At 36.7% G+C, this 27,235-nt stretch overlaps 1 protein-coding gene across 12 annotated transcripts in view; it reads right to left on the minus strand.

Moving 5' to 3' along the window:
• NUBPL (NUBP iron-sulfur cluster assembly factor, mitochondrial) overlaps positions 1-27,235 on the minus strand; it is a 121,583-nt gene that overhangs the window by 61,578 nt on the left and 32,770 nt on the right. For all 12 annotated transcript variants that reach the window (XR_010364482.1, XM_064424009.1, XM_064424008.1 and 9 more), the window contains 2 exons: positions 11,523-11,616; positions 856-941 (listed from right to left, as the gene is read on the minus strand). Coding sequence is in view for 11 of the 12 variants with exons in the window: in XM_064424009.1 (XP_064280079.1) it covers positions 856-941; positions 11,523-11,616 (180 nt within the window). In the remaining variant the exon portion in view is untranslated. The remainder of the gene's footprint in view (positions 1-855; positions 942-11,522; positions 11,617-27,235) is intronic.

A 27,235-nucleotide genomic window follows, 5' to 3' on the forward strand; every position in this document is an offset into this window, starting at 1 on the left:
TGTTGCATTTTTTTAATTAGCTATGAAAAAAACCTCCTTTCTTCAGAAAGAGTAGAAGTGACCTTCACACAAGTAAACAAGAAAACATTTTTTTCTTACAGCTTATGATAACGAAGAATTTCAAATCATATTCTTTCATCAACTGCCCATTTCAAAGTAAAAATGAATCTCTATGTAAACATATTCTAGGGTACTACATTCAGTTACTTAGCAACTTGTAGCACCCAGAGAAAATATCAAGTCAAGGATGTTAGCCTGTTTAATATTTTCTCCTAATTGTGGATATTCTTTAATTTCTCATTTCTCAAACAAGTAAGCTACGATGTAAGCTACAAACCTCATGAGAAACAATGACTGGATAGCCTTCAACTTGTCACAATAGTTACAGAGACCTTCAAATTGTAAAGTAACTAGATATAAGCATATTTCCACAAAAATTTGAATTTGCCTCTTAAAAATACCAAAAAATTATTTTTCTACATTTCATGAAATTTGAAGCTCCAACAGAGACAGTGCTGAAGAGGACATGTAATGAGGACACACAGTATAACTGAAAGGCATGCATTATTTCCTAAGATATTCTGTTCAGCAATCTGATCCATTCCACATGATTAAACAAACAGATTTAAAACAAATCATTTACTATTATAGCTTCAGCCTGAGAAAATTCCCTCCTTTCTGTCTAACCAAGTTCCTGATACAGATTAAGATGGATTCTAAGCCTTTTAACAAGAATTTATTAAATTCAAGTGATTCAAGTGATTGCTGAATGTTCACCTACTGCTGCATATGGAATTTGTTTTTTACATTTTGGAAAAAGAAAATTCAACTGGTATTTTTCATGCAGAGACTTACAGGTACATGGACTTTTCTAAACATTTCAGCTCCTTTGTGGGCATCCAATAAAGCCACGTCTTGTGGAGTGGAGACAATCACAGCTCCTGGGGAAAAAAAACCATGAAATCCCATTAAAATATATATTATTAATTATTCTGCTAAATATTTTAAATATTTAGTACATGCTACTAAATTCACAGTAGTCACACGGTTATATGCTTTTAAGGAAGGAAATTATGCCAGCTTTTATTATAATGATCAAAATAACTGAGATATGATATGAAGTGAAAAAAAATGTTAGATACTTTCATCTTAAGTTTTTCTATGCAGAAACCATTTATACTTTCTAAATGAGAAAAATTATCTAGCATCATGGAACCATCCACATGCTGACAGATTGCAGAGGTGGTACTCTGGGAATATCTACACAGTAACAACCCCATGCCATAATTAGATTTGAAAGTTTTTAATTTAACAATAAGCCATGTTCTAAAACCAGCAGACAGCTGCTTGTAATCAGACTGGTTTTTTCCACACCTGCTACACTTTCTTGAACCAAGTCAAACTAGACACCAGTGTGTATAAATGTATCAATGATACCACAAAGGAAGAGGCAAACTGATACACACTTGCACTAGGTTTGAATAAAGTGTTCAGAGCTGTTCAGAGATGGTTCCAGGTTACCTGATAATTTGTACTCCTCAGAGTTATTAAGCATACAAAACAGTCAGAGCTCCTTGTCTAAGTTAGATTGTAAAGTAAAGTAAGCCTACAGGTTACTATCCCATACTGTTATTACTTCTTGATTAACACAGCATGAAAAACCAACACACACATCAGAATATTCTACATCACTTCACAAAGAGCATCTTGTTCCAAATGCTCAGGGGTTTCAAATGTTATTTCCTCAAACCATGCAACAAAGAACTTCATGATTGTCCCTATTTTATAAAAATGTAACCAACAAGAGAGCATTACTGGTCAATTGATTAGCTTTGGTTTCATATTGACCATCTAGTGTCAGAAGTCTCTATTACAAGGATTTCTGTAGAGTCACATTATGCCAACCACGCACAATAAATTTATGTCAAACTTCACACTAATAGCAATTAAAACAGAGAATTCTAGATGCTTGGGACAGCTTCCTACTGGGCCTGCAGCTCCCAATCCTCTGTGTACATGGCAAAGGAAGAGGTGGGTAGATTTCCAGAGGCATGCAACCCTGGCATCGCTGGCAGGGACCAGAGCAGCAGAAGCCGTGGCATTCTGAGAGCACTCCTGGCTCTGGCAGCACTGGGACAGGGAGCCCTGGCCCTACACCATCCTCCTGCTGCCGGGTGGGATCCTGCCTGCTGACAGCCAGCCGTTTCCAAACACCGCCTGACAGCGTGTTTGAATGTTTTCAGCCAGCATTCTTAACCTCTAATTTGTGAAAGAAAAATACAATCTGGCACCTCACTCCTGAAAAGCTGCCAATCTCTGCCTTACACAGTATTATACACAAGTCCAAAAACTGAACGGCACATGTAATGTACCGAGCAAATGAAATTTTCCCTATTTGCTCAAACCTTGACATCCAAATAATTTGCTAATATTCCCAAACCAACCTGTCTCCACTGGCATCACAAAGAATAATGTGTAAGTTTTTCAGTTACACTGAAATCACCTTAGCTCCTCATTTCACCAAACACAGGGTTACTTTACAAGCAGCACTGAAATGTAGGGTCAATTCCACAAAATGAATGCACCTTTCCCTAAAAGCACAGGCTACAAGTAAATAATTTAGACTCTGTGTCCTTGAGATTTTTGCATATTTGTAAAACAAAAATCTTTCAGTACTTGAAAAAAATGCTTATTACTGTTTTCTTTCCAAGCAAAATTGGAAATATGTGTCTTGTGTGTATACGCACTTTTGTTCACACTCTTCTCTGAAGATGCTGGCTTAGCATCTTGGATCTTCATACAGAACCTAATATGCAGTCAACAAGAATGAAGTCTACATTTTGTGCTTCATTATTGTTTTAAGAACCTAATAATTGGCATGGCATGAAGGACAGACTATGCACAACAAAAATACGCACTAGAACCACAAGCAGCTTAACAGAGAGATATTTTTTACTAACAAATTCTCATCCAAAGGGAAAAAAACCAAAAATGCCAAAATGACCCAATGGCACATTACAGAGTTTGGGCTGCCACAAGCACCAACTGTTTGTACAAAAAACCTCTGGCTTCTGAAATACATGAATTAAAATTACGCTTGTGGACAACTTCCATGGCTTCTTCCATAGAATGAAAGCCAACATGCTCAAGAAGCTGCTGATGAGGGTTAGTTGTTTCTCTCTTATTTTTCTTTTTATTCTGAGATAATTACAGGCAAAATTTATTCACAGACAGCTTCTACTGACTTACACCAACCCCCTATAAAACAACTATCTTCTCTCTTTCTTTGGTACATCTGCTAGTCCAACAAATCCAACCTGAAGTTCAAGAATTCAAATTATTTGCAGCATTATTTCCTTTACTAGCAACCAAATATGGCAAATGAGACTTTTCACGGTGCTCCCCTCCCTGAATAAGTTTGCATATGTTTAATTTAGAAAATTATTCAAATTATAACCAAGAAAGGACACAGCCTACACTTTCCTTGCTATCTTGACTCTACACAATTAGCGGGAATATCTAACAGTAAAGAGTTATTCTGATCAATAAAGTAACAAAATATGATGGAATTCATGCACACAGTATGTCTCTTGAAGCAATACGTGCAATGCTTACAAAAGCGTCTGAATGAGACAAACTGAGGCTGACAAATTGAATGGAGAAGCTGCAGAAACTATAATCTAATCACATCACACACTGAAACATACTAAAAATTCTGTGTTTGCAGTTGTGTGCAGAAAAATAAATTTTGTGCCTCAAGCATACTAAGGATATCTAAGTAGAGCACATTTATGTTTAACTGACTTATCTACTTATTCGTGCATTCCATTTTTTTTAAATTTCAATGTATTTCCTTTGACAAAAATCTGATGCATGTTCATCAAATCACACAGAATCTGTGAATGGGTCAGGCCGGAAGGCACCACCGCAGATCACCTAGTCCAATCTCCCTGCTCAAGCAGGGTCCCTTAGAATAAGTTATTAAGGATTCTGTCCAGATGACTGTTCAGGACTTTCTGCAATGGAGGTTCCACAACCTCTCTGGGCAGCCTGTTCCAGGGTTTAATCACCTGCACATTCGAGAAGTTCCTATTTATGTTCAGGTGGAATTTCCTGTACATCAGTTTCTGTCCACTCCCTCTCTTCCTACTGCTCAGTACCAGCAAGAGTCCAGATCCTTCTTGATACTGTCCCTTCAGATATCTATACACATTGATAAGGTCCCCTCTCAGTCTTCTCCAGACTAAAGCCCCTTGTCCCTCCTAAGTGACATGCTGCCATCCCCTAGTCTTTGCCCTTTGCTGGTCTACGTACAGGTGATCCATGACTCTTTTGTACTGAAGGATCCAGAACTGTACTCAGCACTCCAGAGGAGACTGTATTATTAAAAACTATGTTAACTGTATTTTTAATCCTTAGGATACATTAGAGACAGAACTAACAATACCCTGTTACACTGATGTTTGCCTTTCAGTTTCAACCCCAGGTCCTTAGTAAAAGAAAGATGTGCCTACACAGCACACACTGGTACCCTTCTGCTGGACTGGTGCTCAGCAAATTACAAGCACTCAAACAGCCTATGATTTCAGGATATAGAAGATATCATCTATATTCACTGCACATTAAGGCTTACATTAGATGCTTGCAGTCACAAAGCATAAGGTGAAATCTCACCAAACCTTAGCTACAGTCAATTTGTACCCAGGCCAAAAACATGGAGCTCTAAAAAGCAGCTCATCAGCAACAGTGTAGAAGGTCTACCTTAGGTTGAAAACAATGCCCCTAATACATTCTTTTTCCCCTCCAGTGTCTTCACAGACAGATTTCAGAATCGGACTACGTGTCTCTCATCCAAGATTAAGGATTCCATCACACACATCTTGTATCAGCCTCTTAGCAAACAGTGCCACCTCAAAAGCTGTGAAGTGTAACTGACCGGAGACTGACACAGTTCTGGAGGACACAGAATAATCGTATCTGCTGACTGACAGCCACTGAACACTCTTGGCAAGGAACCACATTCAGGCCTCAGTAAAGCTGTAGATGGCCTGATCTGACCACACCACTCATGCACTTCTTGTAGTTTTTGCTACCTTTTCCACTGCATTCAATTCAAACTTTTAGATGACATCTTCCAGTCATAAACAGCCTGGTTAACCTGACTCTTCTCTACCGTGGGATCTCTTCAGAGACCCTCTGACCTTCTGTTAAATTTGTCCCTTCATAGATAAAATTTGCCTGCAATTACAGATACATCTTTGCACTTAAAGATGCAGGAAAAAATCTTGCAAGAACAAAGACTTCTGTCTTTGCTGTAATTTCAACTGGCAACAATTAGAGATAAACTAACATTAGAAAATGGTTCATCTTCTAGGATAAACCTTATAAAGAAGTTCCTTTAGCTTTTGTGCGTTGCATTTTATTACAAACAGCAACTTAAAAGAACCACAAGTGTGATTTTCCATTACAGGATCCTCACTTCCACCTCATAATATAGCTCAGAACTGTCCAAAGGCTAGATCCTGGCTGCATCACACCTCCAGCCTGCTTGCTACCTTCTTCTTGGAGGAGTCATTGAACAACTGCTCAGACAGGGGATGTTTCCAACAGCCACACATCCTCTTCTGCCCAAGAACTAAGCAAGTAATAAAAGATCAGGAAATTGCCCACATGAAATCTCACATCAATATTCTTCCTCCTGCTCTGTGGAACTGTCAGCTGGATAAAACTGTCACCCTAAAGCTAAACTGCCCCCATCCATACTCATCAGTAAGTATTATATCATCCATTTCACACCAGATCACATGGGGAAAGGTGTGGAAAGACAACTCTCACTGTGGTAAAATGTTTGGTTTGGTCATGGCAAACTGAACACGTGTCACACTAACGCAATTTACAATTAAGTATTTATTTAGTGAAGTGAAAACACTGAAAATATTCATAATCACAGCTGTGAACAAGCACTATCTGCAAAGTACAGGCCTAAAACAAAAAGCTAATTCCTCACAGATATTGCCACTTTGCACTCTTTCTTGGCTATCTGAATTAGCATTTTTCTGCTCAACTCCATTCCACCTCCTGCTTTCAAAGGCATTTGCCAATCATCGTCTAGATTATTATGAGAATTGTACTAAGCAAGAGCAAAGTCCAAATAGTCTCTCTGACAAATGAATATGATTTTTTCTTCAAATGAGAGGTCCCAATCCAAAGAGGAGAACTGTTAGGTAAAAGGGTGATTCTACTGTGGAAAAAAGACAACAGTGAGATTACTTTAAAATCAGCTCCCCAGACCATTCTGCTGTTTACTTTTTCAGAATAATTGGTCTAAAAACTAAGAAGTCAATTGCAGTTGATCTAGTACTTAGCACACACTTAGCCACTGTTGCCAGACCTCAGAAAGCTCCGTTTGCAAAGTCTCTATTCTTCACAATTTTTTCCTGAATACCTGGAAACTATTTTTCAGAAACAATAACATTTAAAGAACTTGTGCTGAATACACTATCAATTCAGCTTCAAGAGGCAATGTGTGTTAAATCAAACTCCATGAGTCAAGAATGAAATTTAAATTTATATTAAAGAGTGTGAGGTATAATGTGTAAACTCATACTACATTTTGGTCTCTAAATTAAGTCTACTGAGTCTGACAGTTCATAATGAAGCATCAGGAGTGTCCAAAGCCATGATAACCCTGACAATAATTTGCATTTGTCAATTACATTTATTTTGACAACAGAAGCAGACTATTCCAACATGCAAATTATATTTGGATAAGTACAAAGAACTGTTTTAAAATCCCCACTGGTGCGACTCAGGGTTTTTTTCTGTTTTTCAATCTATCCTAAACCCACTTTAGGAGAGATGCCTTTCCTTTCCTGCAGCTATCTACAACATCAAAATACAGCATGAAATGAAGAGTAAATCTACATCAAAAATCTGGAATTAAAAATATTTGCCATTCACAATTACATCAAGTAAAATTTACTATTACCGAAGAGGGTCCCATAAAACAGCTTCAAAAATGAACAGCAGAAACTAATTACATACCTGCACCACAGAAGAAGAAAGCAAGCTCAGAAATGGAGAATAACATTGTATATTACCATTAGAGCAAAAGCAAAGATCAGATGCCTTGCATCTGTGGTGTGCACCAAAGTAAGAGACATGCAACAAGGGGTAAACAAACACTTACACAAAGAGCAATGACAGAATACAGATACACTTCTTAAACTGTATGCTACACACAATTTGTACTGCAGCACTGGGCTTTTTTTGATCATTTCTCTTCAGAAAAGACAAGAGAACAGCACCATACCTACTCAGCTTTCCATTTCAGAAAACTTCAAAAGTCACCCTTATACAAGTCACAATTCTTTTCCATGCTAAATCATGCAGTTTTATAAAACATCAGCAGTATCTTTTTTAAAGTTGATTTTAAATTCTCAATTTACTTTTTTTTAATGTTCATTTCTGAAGAGACAGTCTACTTTTATCACCTGCAACTCCCTGTTCTTGTATGTTATATATTGGGCCAAGATCTGGTTCTGTTCAGTCCCACACACTGCTATAAAATAATTGTGCACAAGACTACACCCTGGTCTGTGTGACACTGCCACAAATATGAGTAAATAATTTGGTTTGCAAGTTTGGTGTGCCACATGAAAAAGAATTTTAAAATGCCAAATGTCTTCAAGTTGGTGGCATCCTTTTACTTTCTTCTATTCAATGTACATTGAATAGAAATAGGATTTTTAATGTTTAACCAGTAGAGAAAATATATGCTTTTTGGTTTTATTTAAAATAATCTATTAAATCACTGCTGCCAAAAGAAATCCTATTAATTACAATTCTTTGAAAATTCATATTTGAACTAATAAAAAGTCCTTTAATAAATATTTCAGCCCTACCTGAAAAAGGCATTCAGGAGATAATTAAGACATACATACTGCTGAAAGATGCAAACATTCAGAAAAATTACACCATTTCTAGGATAAGGCAATTGAAAAATGGTATGAACCCTGTGTTATGTTGATTTTAAATATGAGAGGCAACAAAAGTAATTTCCTGTATGACTAGCAATGACAATGCTTCTGCTTTTACAGAACTTGAGGAACAAAACAGTATCCACTTTGCTTTCACTTCACTTATCTTGACTAATTGTCTTTCTGATTCCTATTAACAACCTTTTCAGAGGTTATTATTACAAAGATTATAATATATGCTTTGTATGGGGAAAAAAGTTACTTTCAGAAGGTGGGAAAATTAAGAGCACTGAAATAAAACCTAAAGCCTTTTACCTTTCTGTCTCCTTTACAAACAGTCAGTTAAATACTCATTAGTGTAATTATTAAAAGATCACTCAGTAAGATGCGAAATTCTTTGTTAGTCTCAGTCAGCTTCCCACTGGGCAGATGTATACTTCTAATGGTTTTTACTGCAATGGCACCTCAATATCCAAAGAGAAGGGTAATATGACAAACCTTTAGCAAATGGAACAATTCCAGTATTAACCTGGAGCTGGTACTGCCAGCTGAGACAGGACCAGTCTCCAGAGTTGTCAAGCTGTCACACTTCACTAACAGTGACTTCACTTGAACAGTAATAAGGAGAGGGCAGCAGACAGCCTAATTTAATGGCCAGCCCCCACAATTCAGCTTCTCCACAAGGCAGAAATGCTTGTGCAGGGCTCTGAGACTGCCTCTTGAACAGAGATGCTCTTGCTGCTTCCCACACAGCCCTCCCACTCTGAAGGGAGAGAATAATAAACTACTCTCCCAGTCTTTACAGAGGCTAATTATCCATCTCCAATAATATTTATTAAATGTATGCCTCCTTTAGCTAAATGATCAAACAAATCCACTGAGTTAGATTTCTCAATTTAGCAACTAGGTAATGCAAAGGAATCACAAGCCTTATCTTTCATAATACCATTAGTTCACACTATATCTTGAAAGCAAACATCATAACATCAGCTGAAACCCTGTTTTTAAAATGTTTAAAAAGCTGGAAAACGTGTAAGGATGTTTCTAAGTTTTCCAAGCATGCATGCTCAATACATGCCGAAGAACCCATTTCTGGAAGTTTTGTTCATGCAAATGATGGAACAGAAGAATAAAGCAGAAGTAAGGAAGTAGAACTCGATACAAATTAAATAACAATGGACACGAACAAAGCCATTTTCTCCAGACTGACCCTGGATTTGTATTTGGAAAGCAAACTTGCATCTGAAGAAAGCAGTGGTGTTTATGCAGAAATAGGTACCACAATTTCAAGCTATCATAACATTCCTCATCTACGAGTTTGTTGAAGAATGACTGCAACGTGAGCAAAGTTACAAATTATTAAAGAATAATACACTAAATAAGATGTGTTTCCTTGTAAGGTGACTAAGACTAATAAAACCAAAAGTCGCAGTAGTTTCCTTTTCCACCTTCTTTTAAAGGAAAGATACCCACACAAAACTCCTGCTCTAGCCAAGGTTGTCTGAGGCTGACAGTCTCTTTAATAACTGGATAATTTAATACTGGAATTATAAGACATATCTTGTTGTGTTGCTCTTACACCTGTTAAGTATTCCCCTAATCTCCCTTGACTCAAGAAAGCTATGGGACCTGTGATGCAGGAAAAGAAAACAGTCTTGTAAAATTAAAACCCAGTATCATTTCACATATCCTAGCAGTGTCTCTCTTATGCTCAGCTGTTGCAAAGCTACAGTTTTTCAAGTCACATCTGGGCAAAAACAAGACATGCCAGAAACAAAACATCTTCACCGGTGCTCTCTCTCACTCAGAGAAAATTCCGTAAGAGGCTGGCAATAGTATGTGTGCAGGTTTTGTAAATTTATTTAGAGGCAAAATTAAAATATTCTACACTGTCTATCCCAAGGAAGCCACAGATTAATAATGAAAGAATCATAATGCAAATACTATATCTCACATATGCATGAATGCAAATCAAAGAACAACTTTCATGCAAATTAGATAATGCACTTTAAATTTACTAAACTAAGATACATATGTTGTCTCTGAGGAAAAACAGAGAAATTATTCCACTAATACCATGACTGTTCAAGGCATCTTCAAAGGATAAAGAAAGAATAAGAAAATCAGAAAGTGAACAGAGTTGCACACCACCAAATACTTTCTGTAACAAAGTAAAGACAACAGAATGCTTAGAAAATACGAATTGCAAAAACCAACACAATTCTGTACACTGCTCCAAAGATATGATCATCAAGATCTGTAACATTCTCTTCCACACCCTTGAAAGGAACCAAGCTGAAGAAAATAAAAGTATACTAAACAATGTGATGGATTCTTTGAGAGAAGTAACAGAAAGCAAGTAATGAGCAAAACAAGAAAGAAGACGAAGAATCAAGAAAAAGTTCAAGCTGTAATACACAAAAATTCATCTTTCCAGTGAGGGTGAAAAATAGCCACAATAAACAAGAGAAAAAACTCTTCCTAAATCAGAAATTCATCAAGCCACTAAGAACACAGGGAATTACATATCTTATCACTCCTTGTCTGCTCTGTTTGTCTTCACCAAAAGCAGAATGCTTTGTTTTTATTAAACAACAAGAGTCAACTTCAGCACGGTCAACAAAACCAACTAATGGGAAATACAAACGTAAAGTGATGCTATCACTCCTAATTTTATGAAGCTAGGATTGATGAAAAAATAAGCTGAACTGAACAACTGTAGGAAGAAAGTGAAGCCATTTCAGAATTCAAATAAAAATCAGACATCAGCAAAATTTACAAGACATACAGGATTAAAGTAATTTCCATCACCTCTCTGTCCCAGAGAGTGCACCACCATAACCATTCACTTTCCTGAAAGCCGTGAAGAGTTCTCTGGGGAAAGGGCACAACAATCCCTTGAAAATCTAGAGTCTAATGACCACTTCTATGTTAAATCAGGACATTTAGGTGCACTGCAGTAAACAGAATTATCAGTAGCCACTACACTTTAAAAAGCCCCTGTAAAAGCCACAACTCTTTAACTGCGTAATTTTACTGCCCTTATGTACATTATCCAATTAAATTCTACCTTAGCAAAAACCTCTGTGCCATAGTCATGTTTCACTTCATTGCTTAAAACCCTGGGAGTCAAAGGCCTTCCTGCTTTACTACTGACACATGCAAACTACTAGGTAGTGTATCTAAGAAAATGGGTATGAATCACTCTTTTATTTTATTCTCTTTACTATGCAGTAAGTACAGAGAAGGAAATTTCCTACTAAAAAACTAAGCAGGTTTTGGCAAGACTGTCTTTCCTTCAAGAGTTACAGCTGACTACTCCATCTTTTCAAAACATAGCTTTAAAAAAAGCAATACAACTGTAATGCTAACATGTTAAAAATCAATGATAATGTTTCCAACACCACACAACTGATAAAACAATCTCTCAGCATGTTGGAAAGAACAATAAAATTAATTCTTGACTCTTTTTTTAAAATAAGATTTTTCTAAAGCTATTGAACTCTAACTACAAATCTCTGAAACAGTCAACAATATACATACCTGCAATTGGAATATTCTGTGATACTGACAGCTGTACATCTCCAGTCCCAGGTGGCATGTCAATCACTAAGTAGTCCAGTTGACCCCAGTCAACCTAGAAGACAACAGTATAAACATATGTGGAGATTTACACATTTTTATTTAGGGCACTTTGTGGTTTAGCGCAGTTCTTTTTTTTTGTAATGTAAACAAGTGAATCAAGGACCTCTAAAAGAATAATACTGAGATGCCCTCTTAGTCACACTTTCAGCACAGGATCAAGACATTATTGTCTTGAGACACAATCTTTGCTGATCACTCAAAACTATGAGTGCAACTTTATTATTAACTTCATTGGCATAATTATTATTTAATTATTTCCCAAAAAAAATCAGCTAAAATTAAGATGTTTAGTTTAAGCTGCTTAATCATATGTTAGAAGCAAATGTCAGGTAAAACTCAGGCTAAAAATGAGGAGTTTGTGCAACAAATATCACTTAGTAATTATTTCCATTAATTTAAGACTACTTTCCTGCCTTCTTATCACTTACTGAAACTACCTAGTTTATTTACTACATACATATTTCATTTTTTTCTCTTTTGTTGTTACAAAGTTAGAGCTACCAGTACTGGATTTTTTTCCTAGGAAAAAGAGGTGTTGGGAGAAAAGAAAAATAACGAAACAGCACACCCCAAATTTGTTAAATTAATATTACCTACAATAATGATACAGAGTGACAACATTCTTAACACCCCAAAATTAGAAAAGTTTAATTGTTGCTTGACATCAAATGAGAGCACCCATTAAAGATATTAGACTCCATTATGAAAATGCTGTGATTACTTAACGTGTTTTTACTAGGATAGATTTTCCAGGAGAGCAAAAAACTCTCCCTAGAGCATAGTGCACCAAGATAAATGTTCCCTTAATGAGAACAGAAATGATCCTAGGCCTACTCTACATAATGGACAGCCTACCTATACTTTATCTAAGTATTTCCCAACAGATACAATGGAATTATATAGTAAGTTTCTGATTAATACAACACATAAAAATATAACTGTATGAGCTACTTTAAAACAGGAAAATGCCAAACTAGAGCATTGTGTTTTACACATTTCCTCAAGTGTCATTTTAACAGCAAAAAATAATCAACACTTTGCCAATCCCCTAGTTGTTGCATGGAATACTAGACCCTGTCAGGGCAACACTCACTCATTTTCATTCAGTTCTTGTATGGATGATGATCTCCTAAGGAAGCACATCCTACATGAAATCCAGATCACTAACCCACTAAGCACCCCAGTGAGAAATGGAATTTTTCAAGGCAGACTAAGGAAGAAGGAAGATTTCAGAGCACTTAGGAAAGAACAGGGATGGAAAAGGTTAGCTGCAAATTCTAACTTTAGGTGTCTAAATTAAGGACTCTCAGGCACACCTCCCTTTTCTCATTTTCTATACAAAGGCTGCAAGACCACTAAACAATGCCTAAGACAGTCAAACTAAACAGGAAATGCCACTTCTGTTAACCAAAGCAAATGCTGTATTTTTTCACATTTGATATTGATCTATGTCATTTATAATATCTGCATTTTGTAAAAAAAAAAAAAAAGACATACATCTAGCAGACTCAAAGCAATTACTATTCATAATCATATTGAGACTACATAACTCCAAAGAAAAACTACACATATGTGCAAAAATATACATACTGAAAAAATTGAGCATAAAGTCATTTTATCTGAAAAAAAAGTCTGGTTTTCACTCTAGTTTTCTTAACTAATCTTGTTTAGTTATTCACCAGATAAATGCCAGTGCTGATGAATGCCTCCTTGTCCAGCAAAAAGTACTTTACTCACATGAAGGCATGAACTTCAAATTTTGACATTTCTTAATTAAAAATCAACCATTATAAAGGTGAAAAATTGAAATTACATAGATGTAGTACTTTACAACATTCATAAAGCCATGTTCCTTGAAGATTTGTAACTAAACACACAGATCTTCTGTAAGTTACATGTATAAATCTCAATATGCAAAATTCGAATCTTTCATAATAATCAGAACCATTCTGAAATGCCAGGTAGGCATAGGCAGATTTAGTTTTTAAAAAGGATTAATAGATTAATTCAAAATACCTCCCCCTTCCCACCTCTTCATGAAGCTTGATTCTGGCATCTTTTGTTAAGTCCATACATATACGCGATATATAATACCATTTCAGTAATCATAGTCTCCTTCCTTAAATGCTTCTACAAAATAGAATCAATAAATTGGTTTTTTGCTTTCTGCCTTGCAGCAAGATGCAGTCTGGAAACACATCTATGTGTGGCATGGCACTACTATCGCTGTAATACAGACCACTTGTTTCTTGGATATATTCTTGGAAAAAAAACTTGGATATTTAGTAGTTTTCAGCCCTGTTCTCCAGGAGCTCACATTCAAGTCCTTTTAGGTACAGCACTGCCATATGGAGAAGTACAAAACAATCCAAATCCCACCCTTATCAGAGGTAGCTAGAAAGGAAAACATTTTCTCTTCAAGCTAAAAGTTGTCTGCTTTTGCATATAATTGAAGCTAACTTTAAGCTAGCTCCTCCTGTGAAACAAACTGACTTTCTGGGACTGACCTAGAGCTTTTCTTTTCAGCCTTACCAAAATGTTTTGCTCCTCCTCCAACCTCTTCAAGCACTAATCTCCTTCATCAAGTTCCATGTGATCGCCCAACATACCAAGCATTACAGCTGTGCAACACTACCGGAGGTGACAGCAAACACCATCAGATCAAAGCATTTCCTAGACATTCAGATTTGTGGGGATACACGAAGTTTTGCTCAAGAACTTACTTTCAGAATTTACCCCATATTGTAGTAGGGGAGAAAGGGTACAGAAATCAGAGGGCATGAGAGCCTTCTGCCTCAAAATTCCTTAGTAAGCGACCCATAAACAACCAACATGCACTTTATGGATGGTCCTACAAACAATGATTTTTTTAATAAAGTAATAAACTTTTGAAAACTGAAGTTAATAAAGGAGTCTTAAGCACGTGGTGAATCTCATGGTAAATCTCATTGCTAGGCAACAGGAAAAATACTCTGTTAACACATAGTGTAATTAAATTATAACGCTTTATTTAATTTGTGGCAGTGTAAACATCTTATTTCACATATTTTCTTCAAATTCATGGATTGAAAATAAAAAGAAATGAGCTGCCTATCAAATTAAGTGTAGTCTGTTTTAATACTTAGAAATTTGAGCACAGAAAACTGGAGAAGCTACTCCATTCCAGCAGGAGTGGAGAGGACATCTTGCCACTGTGTAGGAGTAGGCGGCAGACAGGATTTTGTCCCACAAGTTCAGAAAAAGCCATAGTAAAGATGCCAAGGTCCCTAAGTACTGAATTTATAAGAGAACTACCCTCCACAAACCTCTCTGAGCCATGCCACTGCTGGTGGTGCTGAACTGATGAAAGTCAGATGGCAAACTAGATTGGAAAACCATTCCTAATCAAAACTAACCGTGTTTTTTATTTTGAATGCAGTCAAGTAATTATACTCAAAATTTCATTTTCCTCTTTTTCATTTGTAATTCAGGGCAAGAGGGGAGAGCTGCACCAAAATGATATAGCCAGAACTTCTGGAAAAAACTGAGCTAGTCTATTTGCCTGGTAGTGAACAGTAGTGTCTAGACATATAGATTTGCTCAGACTTGGGCTGGGGAATGCTGCACGTAACCCCATTTCTCACTGTGGACACACTCTTATTTGCTTCCATTCTGCAAGGATTGGATGTCATTCAGTTGCTCCTCCATTACCCTCCCACAGGAATACAGCAGAATGAAAATATTTTATTAAACACGTTATTGAATATAATTTGAACAATTTGTTATCAAAGTGTACACTTTATTTAACGGAAGAAGAAATACCAGGTCTGTTACTAAAATGCAGCATATGAGAAAGAAAGAGGGGAAAGACATTTTTAATTAAATTTAGAACTGGAACATAAAATCAGGAGTGGCTTTTGAAATCTACTTTTGCCATTAATTCAACATTATTAAAATGGAACACATAATTGGGCTGTGATATAAAACACTAATTTGAATGCAAATCCTGTTTATATGCAACAATTTACCAAATCGGGACCACTGTCCTCATGTTCTCAGCGAGTTCCCAGAAGTGTGTGTGTATGCAAATGTGGTTTCACACAGAAAAATGAGCTTAGACTAACAGCACATGACAGTAAACGAGTTCCCTTTGCAAGCAATAGGCAGACAGGGCTACAAAAGCCTGCCTTGTAGCATCTGAAATCTGTCAGCACCTTTGCATGTACAGAGGTGTTAATGTCTTTGCCCCTCTAATGTATACAGAGTGTAAAACATTTCAAAGCATAGAAATGTAATTGCGTTTTCCTTAAGCACAGCATTCATCTTTTTTTAAAAAGGTTTAACTTGACATTTATTGTTAAGCAAAGTAATTAAGTGCCATGTGCTTCTGTGTATTTTCCCTTGCTCAGAAACCCCAGGAATGCTTCTATGTAAATTACTTTAATCAATCATTTTGTTTATGTGACAATCCATAATCAAAATACCAGATATGCATTTTGAGTAGGGGGTCTAAATAGCAAGTTAAACCCAAGGTAGAACACAGAGCTATAGATGACATTTCTGCTGAGGAATGAAGCCTGAGCATCCTCTGTGCATGAGGCAGAAAAGATAAAAAAGCATTAGAGCAGAAGAGGGATTGCTACTTATGACTTTGAAGTAATCCTCATGTTTGGTTGTTTGGTAAATAACAGAAGATATTATTTATTTGTTCATATTAAGAGGAATACACGCAGAGCTACAATCAAGCATTATGCAGGTGCAGACTTGGCAGCAGCCAGCCAAACTGAACACCAGTATCAGAAAAACAGCAAGAGCTACACTGCAGGCAGCTTAAGTTCTACTCCTGCCAGATCCATCCTCCTCTTCTAACTACTTTGTCTGTATGTTAATGATTTAATACAGGCAAACAGCAGAACAAAGTAAAGGTAAGAAATTATGTTCCTAAATGAAGATTTATCTACCTATTCACATGTAATTATGTGTTAAGATAAAACATGCATTTAAAATAAAAACCATGTATTTTAAGGTAAAACAATTCCTTGGAAATAATATAGTAAAATGATAATATGATAAAATAATTCCTTGAAAAATTACTTACAAAATGCCACTTAGACACACACAAACATTAGGAACAAGTAAATAGTTTCACAGTGTAAGCAAACAGATAATCTAAGAACAGCATAATGAAACATGGCATTTTAATCTAATTTTTTACTTTAAGAAGTATTTGATAAAGAAAGGAGACACTCCCCAGACATAATCCAGAAGATTTTTAGCCCCTATGGAAACTTTCTCTTTGGTAGTATCACAACAGGATATGCCACAGTGCTTAACACAACTCGACACTTTCTGAACAAACACAACTGCCCCTTTGATCTGTCCTCTGATGCTCAACCAATCTCAAAGCCTTGCAATGTAACACCATGAAAAACAGATGCACTGCAACAGTTCAAATTCCCTCTAAGGTATTTATGAGCAGTCCGCTGTGCCAAGTTCAGAGAGAAACTGAGGTGAACCGTAAGAACAGTTTGCTACAAAGACATCCACAAGGAGAAGGAAATTCTCCTAGTCTTTATCTAGGTTAAGAGTAACTTTTAGAAGTAAGTATCTAGGAAGAATGCCTGAGTGCTGTTCACCTCAACAACCAGAACAGAAACTGGCCTCCTCCTCTTCCTCTTGGTTTTTAATAATGATTTTAATCATGTTAAGAACTGAAGGCAAACACAGTAACCTGAAGTTTTCTGTCACCTTCATTTATATAACCAACAAAACAAAACACCTGCCAGAAAGCAACAATAAAGAGGCTATTCTCTGTGTGTTGTTCCAGGAGACAGGAAGGCATTCAACACCAAGCTTCTTCAGGAAGCCCAGTCTACATCATATTAGCTTTAAGGGAAGATGGAACCCAGCTGTGAGGCAGTCTGAAAAGCCCACAAGAGCCTGGGGATAATCTCTGAGGATGACTGAGAAGGAATAATTCTGATGAAGACTGTCTCATCACTACCACATATAAAAGGCTCTTCCTCTAGGTGCAAGCTGTTACTCCAAAGAGCTTTTGTGAGCTGTGATCCCCATTTCCCAGAGTCTGCTCTCTAAAAGATGACAGTTTGGAAAGCAAACTTGTATTACGCAGTCTTGAGATTGATCATTGGTTTGCTGCTCTCTCTACCCTTGAAACGCAGTCTGCAATACGTAATTTGCAGAAACTTTTCTTCAGAAATACACCATGGGGCTCTTTTTCCAGGTTCTACAATACAGAACTGTAGTGCAGTTGCTGTAGTGCCTGTAGTTCAGCTGTAGTTCAGCTGCTGAATAATGGCAACAAGAAAAGTAGTACAGAATAAGCAAGTGTCTATTTCAATGTCTTTTTGAAATAAAACTAAGCACAAAAGATAAGTACAGGTAAACCAATCAGAAGAAACCAGGCTAGCATCACACGTTCTAATTAAACTAATTATCAACTAAACCAGGTTGATACAGCTATGTTAAAAACATAATCTAAACCACAAATTCTCTCTGAGTTCTCCTTACTAAAACACAGACAAAATCATTGTTTAGCTACCAAGCCCAAAGCCAAATAACACATTTTTAAGGCCGTATTATCAGGACCAAACTTAAGCTCATAAAATTTATATAAGCTGTCTGAATCAGATTTCCCCTAAAACAACAACAGAAGGAAATATTGTAAGTGTTGGCAACAAATATCAAAAGGGAGACGCTTAATAAGTTCACTCCCCATATGTATTTCAGCCTATATTGCTGTAATGATGTTAAACGCTGATATAAAATTTAAGACTGAATACTTAAACTATGCAATGGAAAGCAATGTTCCTAAATTGCTTTGTACGTTATTTAACTCCCTTAAGTTGCTTGAGAAGTAAATAGAATTTTCTTCCTAAGTTTCAGTTCATTTTCTGGCATAAGAAAAAAGATTATAAATCCCTTACTGGCATACCAATAGACTACTGTAGGTACCATTTAATGACCATCACTGAAACAATTATTTTAAATCAGCACTTAAGCTAAAAATCATTAGATTATAATGTCAGAAAATTCTGTTTCTCAACTACAATGTACAATTCTTTTCTTGTACAGAAAAGGGAACTTCCAGAGGCCAGTCTAAAGCGTTCTGAAAAAGGATTACTGAAGAAAGTAACATGATAGGTGTTATTCATGTAACTTAAAATGCTGTTGAAGAAAACCCTCCAGTATTACCATAAAGAGTGCAACATAAAAACAAAAATAGAATCAATTAGATGTAGACCACTGAACAGAGGCCAAAAGACAGTAAATCTCAATATAGAACTTAATTTTCTGCCTGGTGAGAAGTTATCAGGTTTTAAAGTAACTAGCCTTCAGCTGAAATATGTATTTTAGATTTTAAAAATGCTCTTTTTTTTTTTAATCAACCTGTTTTTCACCAGTATGGATTTAAATCTGTCCTCCAAAATTTCTGTACTTAAATTCACAAGTATATCTTCAGCAGTCACTGAATTCAAAAAAGTCATCCCTTGCAAATGAAGCCAGTGTTGGAGAGTCTGCTTGAATTATGTCAAAGCACAAAAATCAATACTTCCAACAAGAAGGAACAACAAGGCTGCACAAAATATAGAACCTTTCAACTCTACAGGAAGATTGAAGAAGATGAAAGAGTGTGAGAAAAGAATGTAAGCAAGAGTATGAGAGTGAACAGAGCAGATTCATGACCATAGGACTGTGATTCTGAAGTTGGTATATGTTCTCTGTCAAAAAAACTGCCTTTAGGTCAGAAAGGTGCAAGAAAAATTGCATATACATTGTCCTTACAAATAGCAGAACACAGAAAGGGCATTAATGACACAGACAAGATGTAAAAACAAATAAATTTTAAAACTATACACATTTTGCAGCCACACACATACCATAGCCACAATTTAAAGATGTGCTGAATGTCATATTCCTGGAGTAACAAGAGCATTTACTATGAATTAGACAACAGATAATCTATTAAAGTGTGAAATTATAGACTGGCAAAATAATTGCTATGCCCACAGAATGATGCTTTTGCATTCACTAGTGTCTTCAGTTATGAATCTGCAACAATAAAAGTGTTACTTGTATTCTAAACCTAATTAGTTTGCTGAAGGTGCTGATACCATCAGTTTCAGTGACATCCAGAGATTAGTGCCAAGCAATGGAGAGTCTTCATATTTTTATTCACTTCCTATCTTTTTCTTTAGCTCCAGTTCTTATTTAACAGTTTTTTATACAGAAAAAATCTAGCAAAAAAGGAATTTAAATAGATGTTCACTTTAGTTGCATAGTAAGAGCTGGATTCCAAAGGCAGTATTCTGCTAGGAGAACATAATCTTTCTTTTAAAAGATACTACTGATGGAGCAAAACACAATAAGAAGTGAAACATCTTCTACAGCTTCATGAATAGTATAGAAAAGCAGTTTTTCCTTTGTTAGGGAGGGGGAGGGGGGAAAAAAGCCCCATGACAATAATCTCTGGTACCTTAAGCACAATTACTTTACGTTTGTGTCAATCACTTGGGATGTGAGAAATAATCACTTTCTACAAAGAATACTGGTACAAAACCTGCTGCTATTCTTGGATATCTGCAGTTATTTTCTGGGAGCAAAAGAGATATGGGAGGATGGTTTGAGTGAAGGATCAATCTGTCAGCTTCCAACAGAGAGAACGCAAGCTGGATTATTAAAAAGAAAAGAAACAACTCTGTGCAATCAGTTTAACATATATTAATTCAATATTATTTTTTTAAATCTGTTTATACAGTTACCCTCATAGTTATTTAATAAGTAAAATTAATGTGTAATGCTTAACAATGTGTCAAAGTTCAACCAAAATTCCAAGGTAGCGAGGTTCCACTTCTATTTTGATCAAAAAGATGAAAGAGAACAGCTGAAAAATAGAAAAAAACATGCTCAAAAAGCAGCTTTGGTGAGCTCCACTACACATTCTCCCAAACACCTTGACTGTTCAGGAAAGGAAACAGAAAATGTCCATTGAGTATAAAATTTCAACCTGAAGCCAATTTTGGATCCATTAATTATACACACATTTGCGGGAAAGGACAAAGTGTTACAAGCCCAGTGTAGCAGACAGTCTCTAAATGCACCTGCCACTGGCAACACTGAACCAAGGCTGAGTACATGTGCCCATTAAAAAAGAGAAGAATCAAATAAAAAAAATTGCAAAGCCTGTGGCTCTGCTGTTATAATAGCAACTGCTTAATATCACAATTAGAGAACCTACCTAGGAATGGGAAGATGTCAGTTTTCATTTCCCAGGCAGTTGGTATTTAGCTGGATAAAACTGTGTAAGCAAAAATGCAAAAGCCACAGAAGCCACCTTGATCCTATATTAGGCTGCCAGCTAAAGCTTAAGGTGAACTGAATTTCCTGCACAGATCTGGTCATGCTCCCCCTTCACACATCTAGTCCCATCCTCAGGAATCTTGCATCTCTAGCTGTAGTGCAGAGGATTATGACTGCTGCATGGGATTGCAGGGCACTCTCCAGGGTAGCAGGTAATACAGCCTTAAATGCTAAACTGCCAACATAACCAAACTTGCACCTCTCACCTCCAGGCTATATGTATATGTTCGTATTATAAACAACAAATATTGAAGCTTTGGCTTTAAACCTTCACTCCACACAGCTGTCCAATAAGGTTACATTTAGGTGCCAAAATCCAGGACAGAGACAGAAATTGAGCCCACAGGCCTTTCTTTATAGCCCTCTCATCCAACATTTTCAGCACCACTTCATTCCACTTGGCAAACCTACTCCCACTGACTTACACCATCAATTTCCACTTATTCAACACCAAGGTCTAAACTTCAGCATGCCAAGATACAGCACCTATTCTGCTATGGCACTGCCAAAGAGTGTGAAGGTACCTCCAGGTGGGCAAAGTAATCCCTCAGTACCACTGAGAATGATAAATGATGCATCCTCACCACTCCAGGTATGCAGTGACTCCAGGCTGAGCTTTCGTTTAACTTTTCACTCCTGCAAGCAGGGCACCAGCCTCTTAGGCACGGTATAGTCATGCCCACATCCCTTTTTGCATCTAACCTACAGCAGCTAGAAACAAAGAACAAACCCTCTTATTAGCAGAGGAGAACAGAGGAAGTAGAAGAGTAGCATGAAGTGTCTCCTATTTTTTGGAAAAAGTTTACATAAATAATGGAAGTTTCATTTAGAAAAGAAAACAAGCAGTGCCTTCTCTTTCCCTCATTCTTCTACCACCCCTACTCCTGTTTAGCAAACACTTCAAATCATGCTTAAATCACTACCTCTTTCCAAGAATGATGCTGGGTGCCATTTAGGCATGAAGTTCTGAACTTTGCTGCAGAGAAACCTTAAACCACTTCCCCTTAAAACCCCGAGAGAAAAAAATTAAAAAATCTAACCCCAGCACAGCCATTTTGAGACATTATGAGCTCTCGGCCATTTCTTCCTGTCTAGTCAACAAATCCAGCAAAACAGTTGCATGTTTTGCATTTGTTTTGTTTTATGCAAAGGACAGCAGACACATGCATACCTGTGTAATGTGTGTGAGAGATGAGACTACTGGAAGGAGAGCAAAGAAAACACTCTCCCAGCCTGTTCCCACAGCAGCAGTAACTGCACAGTCATAACCATGACAGCTGAGGAACCAGGCCAAGAAATGTTTGCTGTAAATACATTCTCACTATGCTGTTAGGCTTTTCTTTTTTTGCCTTTTTTTTAATCCTCAAAGACATTTAAAGTACATTTACAGCAAATGCTTCCAGCTCAGCAGTAAGATGTTGGCTAATGTTTTTGGGTTTTTCTGGTTTTCTTAACACTTCCCTCTATGATTGTCAATTCCTTTCAGCAACTATAATCCCTTTTCATATCAGCTACTAATGCAAGCCAATAAAGCAACAGGGAGCTGTATGGATCCTGCTTCATTAAGGGAAGAAAGGCTAGAGAACAGGTTCTGTAGCTTCAGCTGGAAACAAAAAGAATCAAGCCCATATTCGCTCAGTCACACCCACCACAAAACACACAGAAACACACAAGTCAAAGGGTGACAATAGAAGTACTCTAACTGGGGGACAGAGAAATAAACAGAAAGAGTTTTCTGTCACCTCCCACATTTCTGGCTACAGTACATCTCTGCACTGACATTCAGCTTCTGATCTCCAGGAAGTACCATTGTTTTCTTTAATATGTACATACTGATTGGGACTGGTTAAGGCAGTTCTCTCTGGACAGACAGGACCTTTCAAGGTGATTATTAACAGATGAGCAAATTAGTGATGATTATATAAATTCCTGTAGCAAGCTTTTCTAAACATCAACATCACAGCTGAACCATAGTGTAGAAATTAGTGTGGAGATTTCTATTGACTTAAGTCGGTTCAGGAGAAGAAACTAGTTTATTTGTCCTTTAGTCTCAGCAAAATAAACGTAACAAAAAATGAGTATAAGAATTTTTTAACATTTTTTGTATAGTATGAATGGGTCATCTTACCTTGCCCTTGAAATAGTTTTCTTAATTTCAGTGATGAAACAAGAGAACAAAACCTGACCTTCCTTGATTTAAAGGAAAGCTTATTAAAGACTGAAGAAAAATCTCACAAGTATTCAAAGTTATTGTTTACCATCTTTCAGCTGTAGATGCAATCTTAGTAGCACATCCTGGGGCAGTTTTAGCATTGGCAGTTCAGTCACTATTTACTACTGTGTCATTCCCCTTTTCAAAATACCTCCAATAGCAAAGGAGCTTTCTAAATAGAACAAATACATAACACCAAAAACTTGGTTTAGGGATGAAATGTCTGGATCTTTTCATTCTCATACTCCAGATTTCAAAAATAAAAACAGAAAACTTTCCAACTCCCTAAAGATGCAATTGCTCTTATTTCTTTGATTAACTTTTTCCTTTTGCCAAAACTGTAAGACTTGAGCCTGAACTAACCACCTCTAAGTCCACCTTGGGCTGAGGCATCTTGAAACAGAAGAAATAAACAGAAGAAATATTTTTGTAATTGTGGAAAAGATGGCAAATTTTCCACTGTAGTGACACAGCAAGTAAGAGTACTGTATTTTAGAATTATGCACTGCAAATATGCAAAAAAACTATAATCTTTGTTGTTTATAAGCATATACATATAGCAGCTTTGTTTAGTTCTATGAAACGTAAACTGCAAATATCTGCTACTGACTATCTGCCTCACTTACTTGGAGATAAATTGGATAAACACATGAATATTGTGAAACACCTGTCAGTTTTGAAATTAGCAAGTATCCTAAGATGGATGGATATTTGCCAAAACACAAAACATAGGAAGAGAAATACAGTATTGATCTGCACTAAGCATATATATTTCTGGTACCTATCTCTGTTGATACACAAACAAGTGTGCACAGACTCTTTCATTTGTACTAGAACACGAAAAGACTAGAAAAGTTTGAAAACCAGAGCTATTTATGCTTCTTACCCCTTTTACTAAAATTTCCCATTGCACCATCTCACTCTTTTCCTGTCTTGAAAATGTAGTTAAATGCCTTCAATGTTCATCTCTTGATAGAGTTCCCTTCCTAAACCAAAAAGTGTTAAAAATAAAATCCACACAAAAAAAATCATCTGGCTTCACAGCAGTGCTGCTTCTTCACTTGCTCTTTACATTTACAATAAGAATAATTTTCAGCATTGATTCACTATTACTATTCTGGGCATCCTTTCAATTCACTGAAAATACAGCTACAAAAAATCTGAGCCATCAAATTGTTATTGTCTTCCTCCTGACCCAATATGTACCATTCTAATTCCCATTTCATTACTCTCTCCCATCCACCAATACTGTCTCACTGATTTTGTACTGATAAGAAAGTTTTTTGCCAACACTATAATAATTTCATCTCTGATATTTACCATGTAAGTGATGAAACACAGCAAAAGGGGTACTTTCTGCCAATTTGTTTAAGAAATGTATCTAAAGGATGACAAGTTCTTGCTATCCTTAAAATCCCAATTTCCACCTATTATCTTAAGACACTGCCAAAGAGTGCGAAGATAATTTCAGGAGGGGAAAATAATCCCTCAAATAGTACCACTGGGAATGACAACTGATGTATTCCCTCCACCTCAGGTATGCAGTAGTTCCAGGCCAGGCTTTGGTTTAAATTTCCATTCCTGAAGGCAGGACACCAACCACTGAGGAACTCCAACATTCAGTACAGCATGATGTCCCTTTTTGCATGTAACCTACAGCAGCTAGAAAGAAAGAACAGACCCCTTTGTCAGTGGAAAAAAAAAAAAAATAAGAGCAGCATTAGGTTTCTCCTGTAGTCCACATTTTGAAACTTTCCATATAAATACCACCAGTATTCCTGTTTAAAAAACACTTAAAACCATGGCAGCCTTCAGTTCAGGTCTCCAAGATCCTGCTTGCCTTTCGTCCAAAAATATCTGACATAAAAGACTTATTCTACTTACTTTATAAAGATTACTTTTGCCACCATCTTTGAATTTTTATTTGTCCAATTGGAATTTAAATTACTCAGGACTGACACCGATGGCAACATTCAACAAAAAAAGAAACTAAATCAGTGTATGCTTCTCCATGCACTACAGAGAAAGGCCAGATCTCTTAGTCTGAGTTTCAGAGAGGCCTGCATCCTAGACAGTAAACTACTAAAGCTAATGCAAAAAAATTGCCACAAGTTTTCAGCAAAACTTCTTTATGCCATCCCTAGTCAATTCTTAGTGCCTGAGAGCACATCAATGCATGCTTCAAACCTCTCTCCTAGATCAAGGAACTTCTATATAAACAAGAGGTATGATAGGAAAGCAAAAGATGTATTTCTTCTATTTTTTTCATAGCTCATATTAAGCATGCTCATTCAAGAAATAAGGTCTATTAGCGTTTGACTTTTACGTCTCCTCCTCAGCACCTCAACAGTCTAAAGAGACAAATGCTACTGAGGAAAGGATGGTCTCAGTCATTATGTTGAAACATGTTTATTTGACTGCAACACTCCATGGTATGACTCCCTTGCTTAGTGATTAAGGCAGTCATATTAGAGAGACACCTACATTCAGTTTAGGTTTTGACTAACTGCTCTAACCAATGATTTCTGTGATAGGCAGAACCATTTTCTTCTCTCTGAGCTTTAATGGAGTTACAGACCGACAGTTAAATAGGCAGTGGAATGCCAATTTTAGAACTAATCCCAGATTCACAGAACAACTTAGGTTTGAAGGACCTCGGGGACCTCTGCAGAAAGCAGAAACAACTTAGAGCAGGTTACTCAGATTCTTGCCCAGATGAGTTCTTAATATCTTCCAAAAAAGAGTTTCAAGAATCTGTCCTGGCAACCTGTTCTGACATGCAATTACTTCATCTGTAAAAAACCAAACCACTAACACCCCCTCACATTTTTTACTATATATTGCAACACACATTCATTATATCTTGTGCTATTAATGTGCATGTCCACAAAGAATCTACTTTCATCTTCTCTGTATGTATGCATTAGGTAGTTCAAGACAGCAGTTCATATCTCCCTTTAACCGTCTCAAAATAAAATAAACCCAGTTCCTCAGTGTCTCTTTGCACACTGCACTGAATGCTTCACGCTCCAGTATCACCTTGATGGCTCTTTGCTGGAGAATATACAGGCAAGGTAGCATGTACAATCAAAAGCTAAGCAATTACATATGTATCTGCAAAAGGGATTTAGGTCCTGAAGAACACCAGTCATGGTGAATGCCAGTGATACATTTATACTGATCTCAGGCATTCTTAACAGATATATGTCATTCATACAAACAGACAGTGAGAACCAGGAACGCAAAACATATTGTGCTCAAAAGAGAAAAGGTTTTATAAATGAACACTGCATAAACAGACCAAGATTTCCATGGTCCCAAAAACATAAGGCAAAAGACAATAAATGGTCACAAACAGAAGCCAATGGACAACTCTTAGGAAACCATACTAACCAATCAGACAGGTGGCTCAGCATGTAGTACTTAACTACTTCAGTGACTATGTTTTCGTTGTTTATTGCTTCAAATCAAATCCACATTGTTCCTCCTCATGCAGAAAGCTTTCCCCTAATTTTTCCATTGTTCTGTTAATGAGAAATGCATTTATATACACAGACACATAACGCAGTGCAAATCTGAAAATTTACAGGCTGAAGAATTCCTGAGCTATAAGACAAGAGTGTTATGCACACATATGCCAAACAAGACTGGACTAATGTCTACAGACACCATATACAGAACATTCTGCTGCCTAGAATGTGCACAGTAAAACAGCCAATGGCAGCTTGGTAGCTATTTTATCAGGTATAAATACATTTGCTCTCAATACCTTACCTATTTTTGTCTTTTCAAGTGCAGCATTAATTTATAGCTAAATAAACCACACCTAAAGAAATTCTAGCCCCAGACTTCACTTGCAACCTCTCCAATGCAAATGGTGGAAAGGAGGATACCAATTACTACATACACACTTCTCAAATAGTAGCAACTGCATGTAGGAATTTACTACGTAAAGCCACTCAAACAAAAACAGTATTGAATATCTATAATCTCCTCTATACAGATGAGTCACTTCAGACTGATCAGAAACCCAAAACCA

The sequence above is a fragment of the Passer domesticus genome, chromosome 6 (assembly GCF_036417665.1).
Source record: "Passer domesticus isolate bPasDom1 chromosome 6, bPasDom1.hap1, whole genome shotgun sequence".
Classification (NCBI taxonomy): Eukaryota; Metazoa; Chordata; class Aves; order Passeriformes; family Passeridae; genus Passer; species Passer domesticus.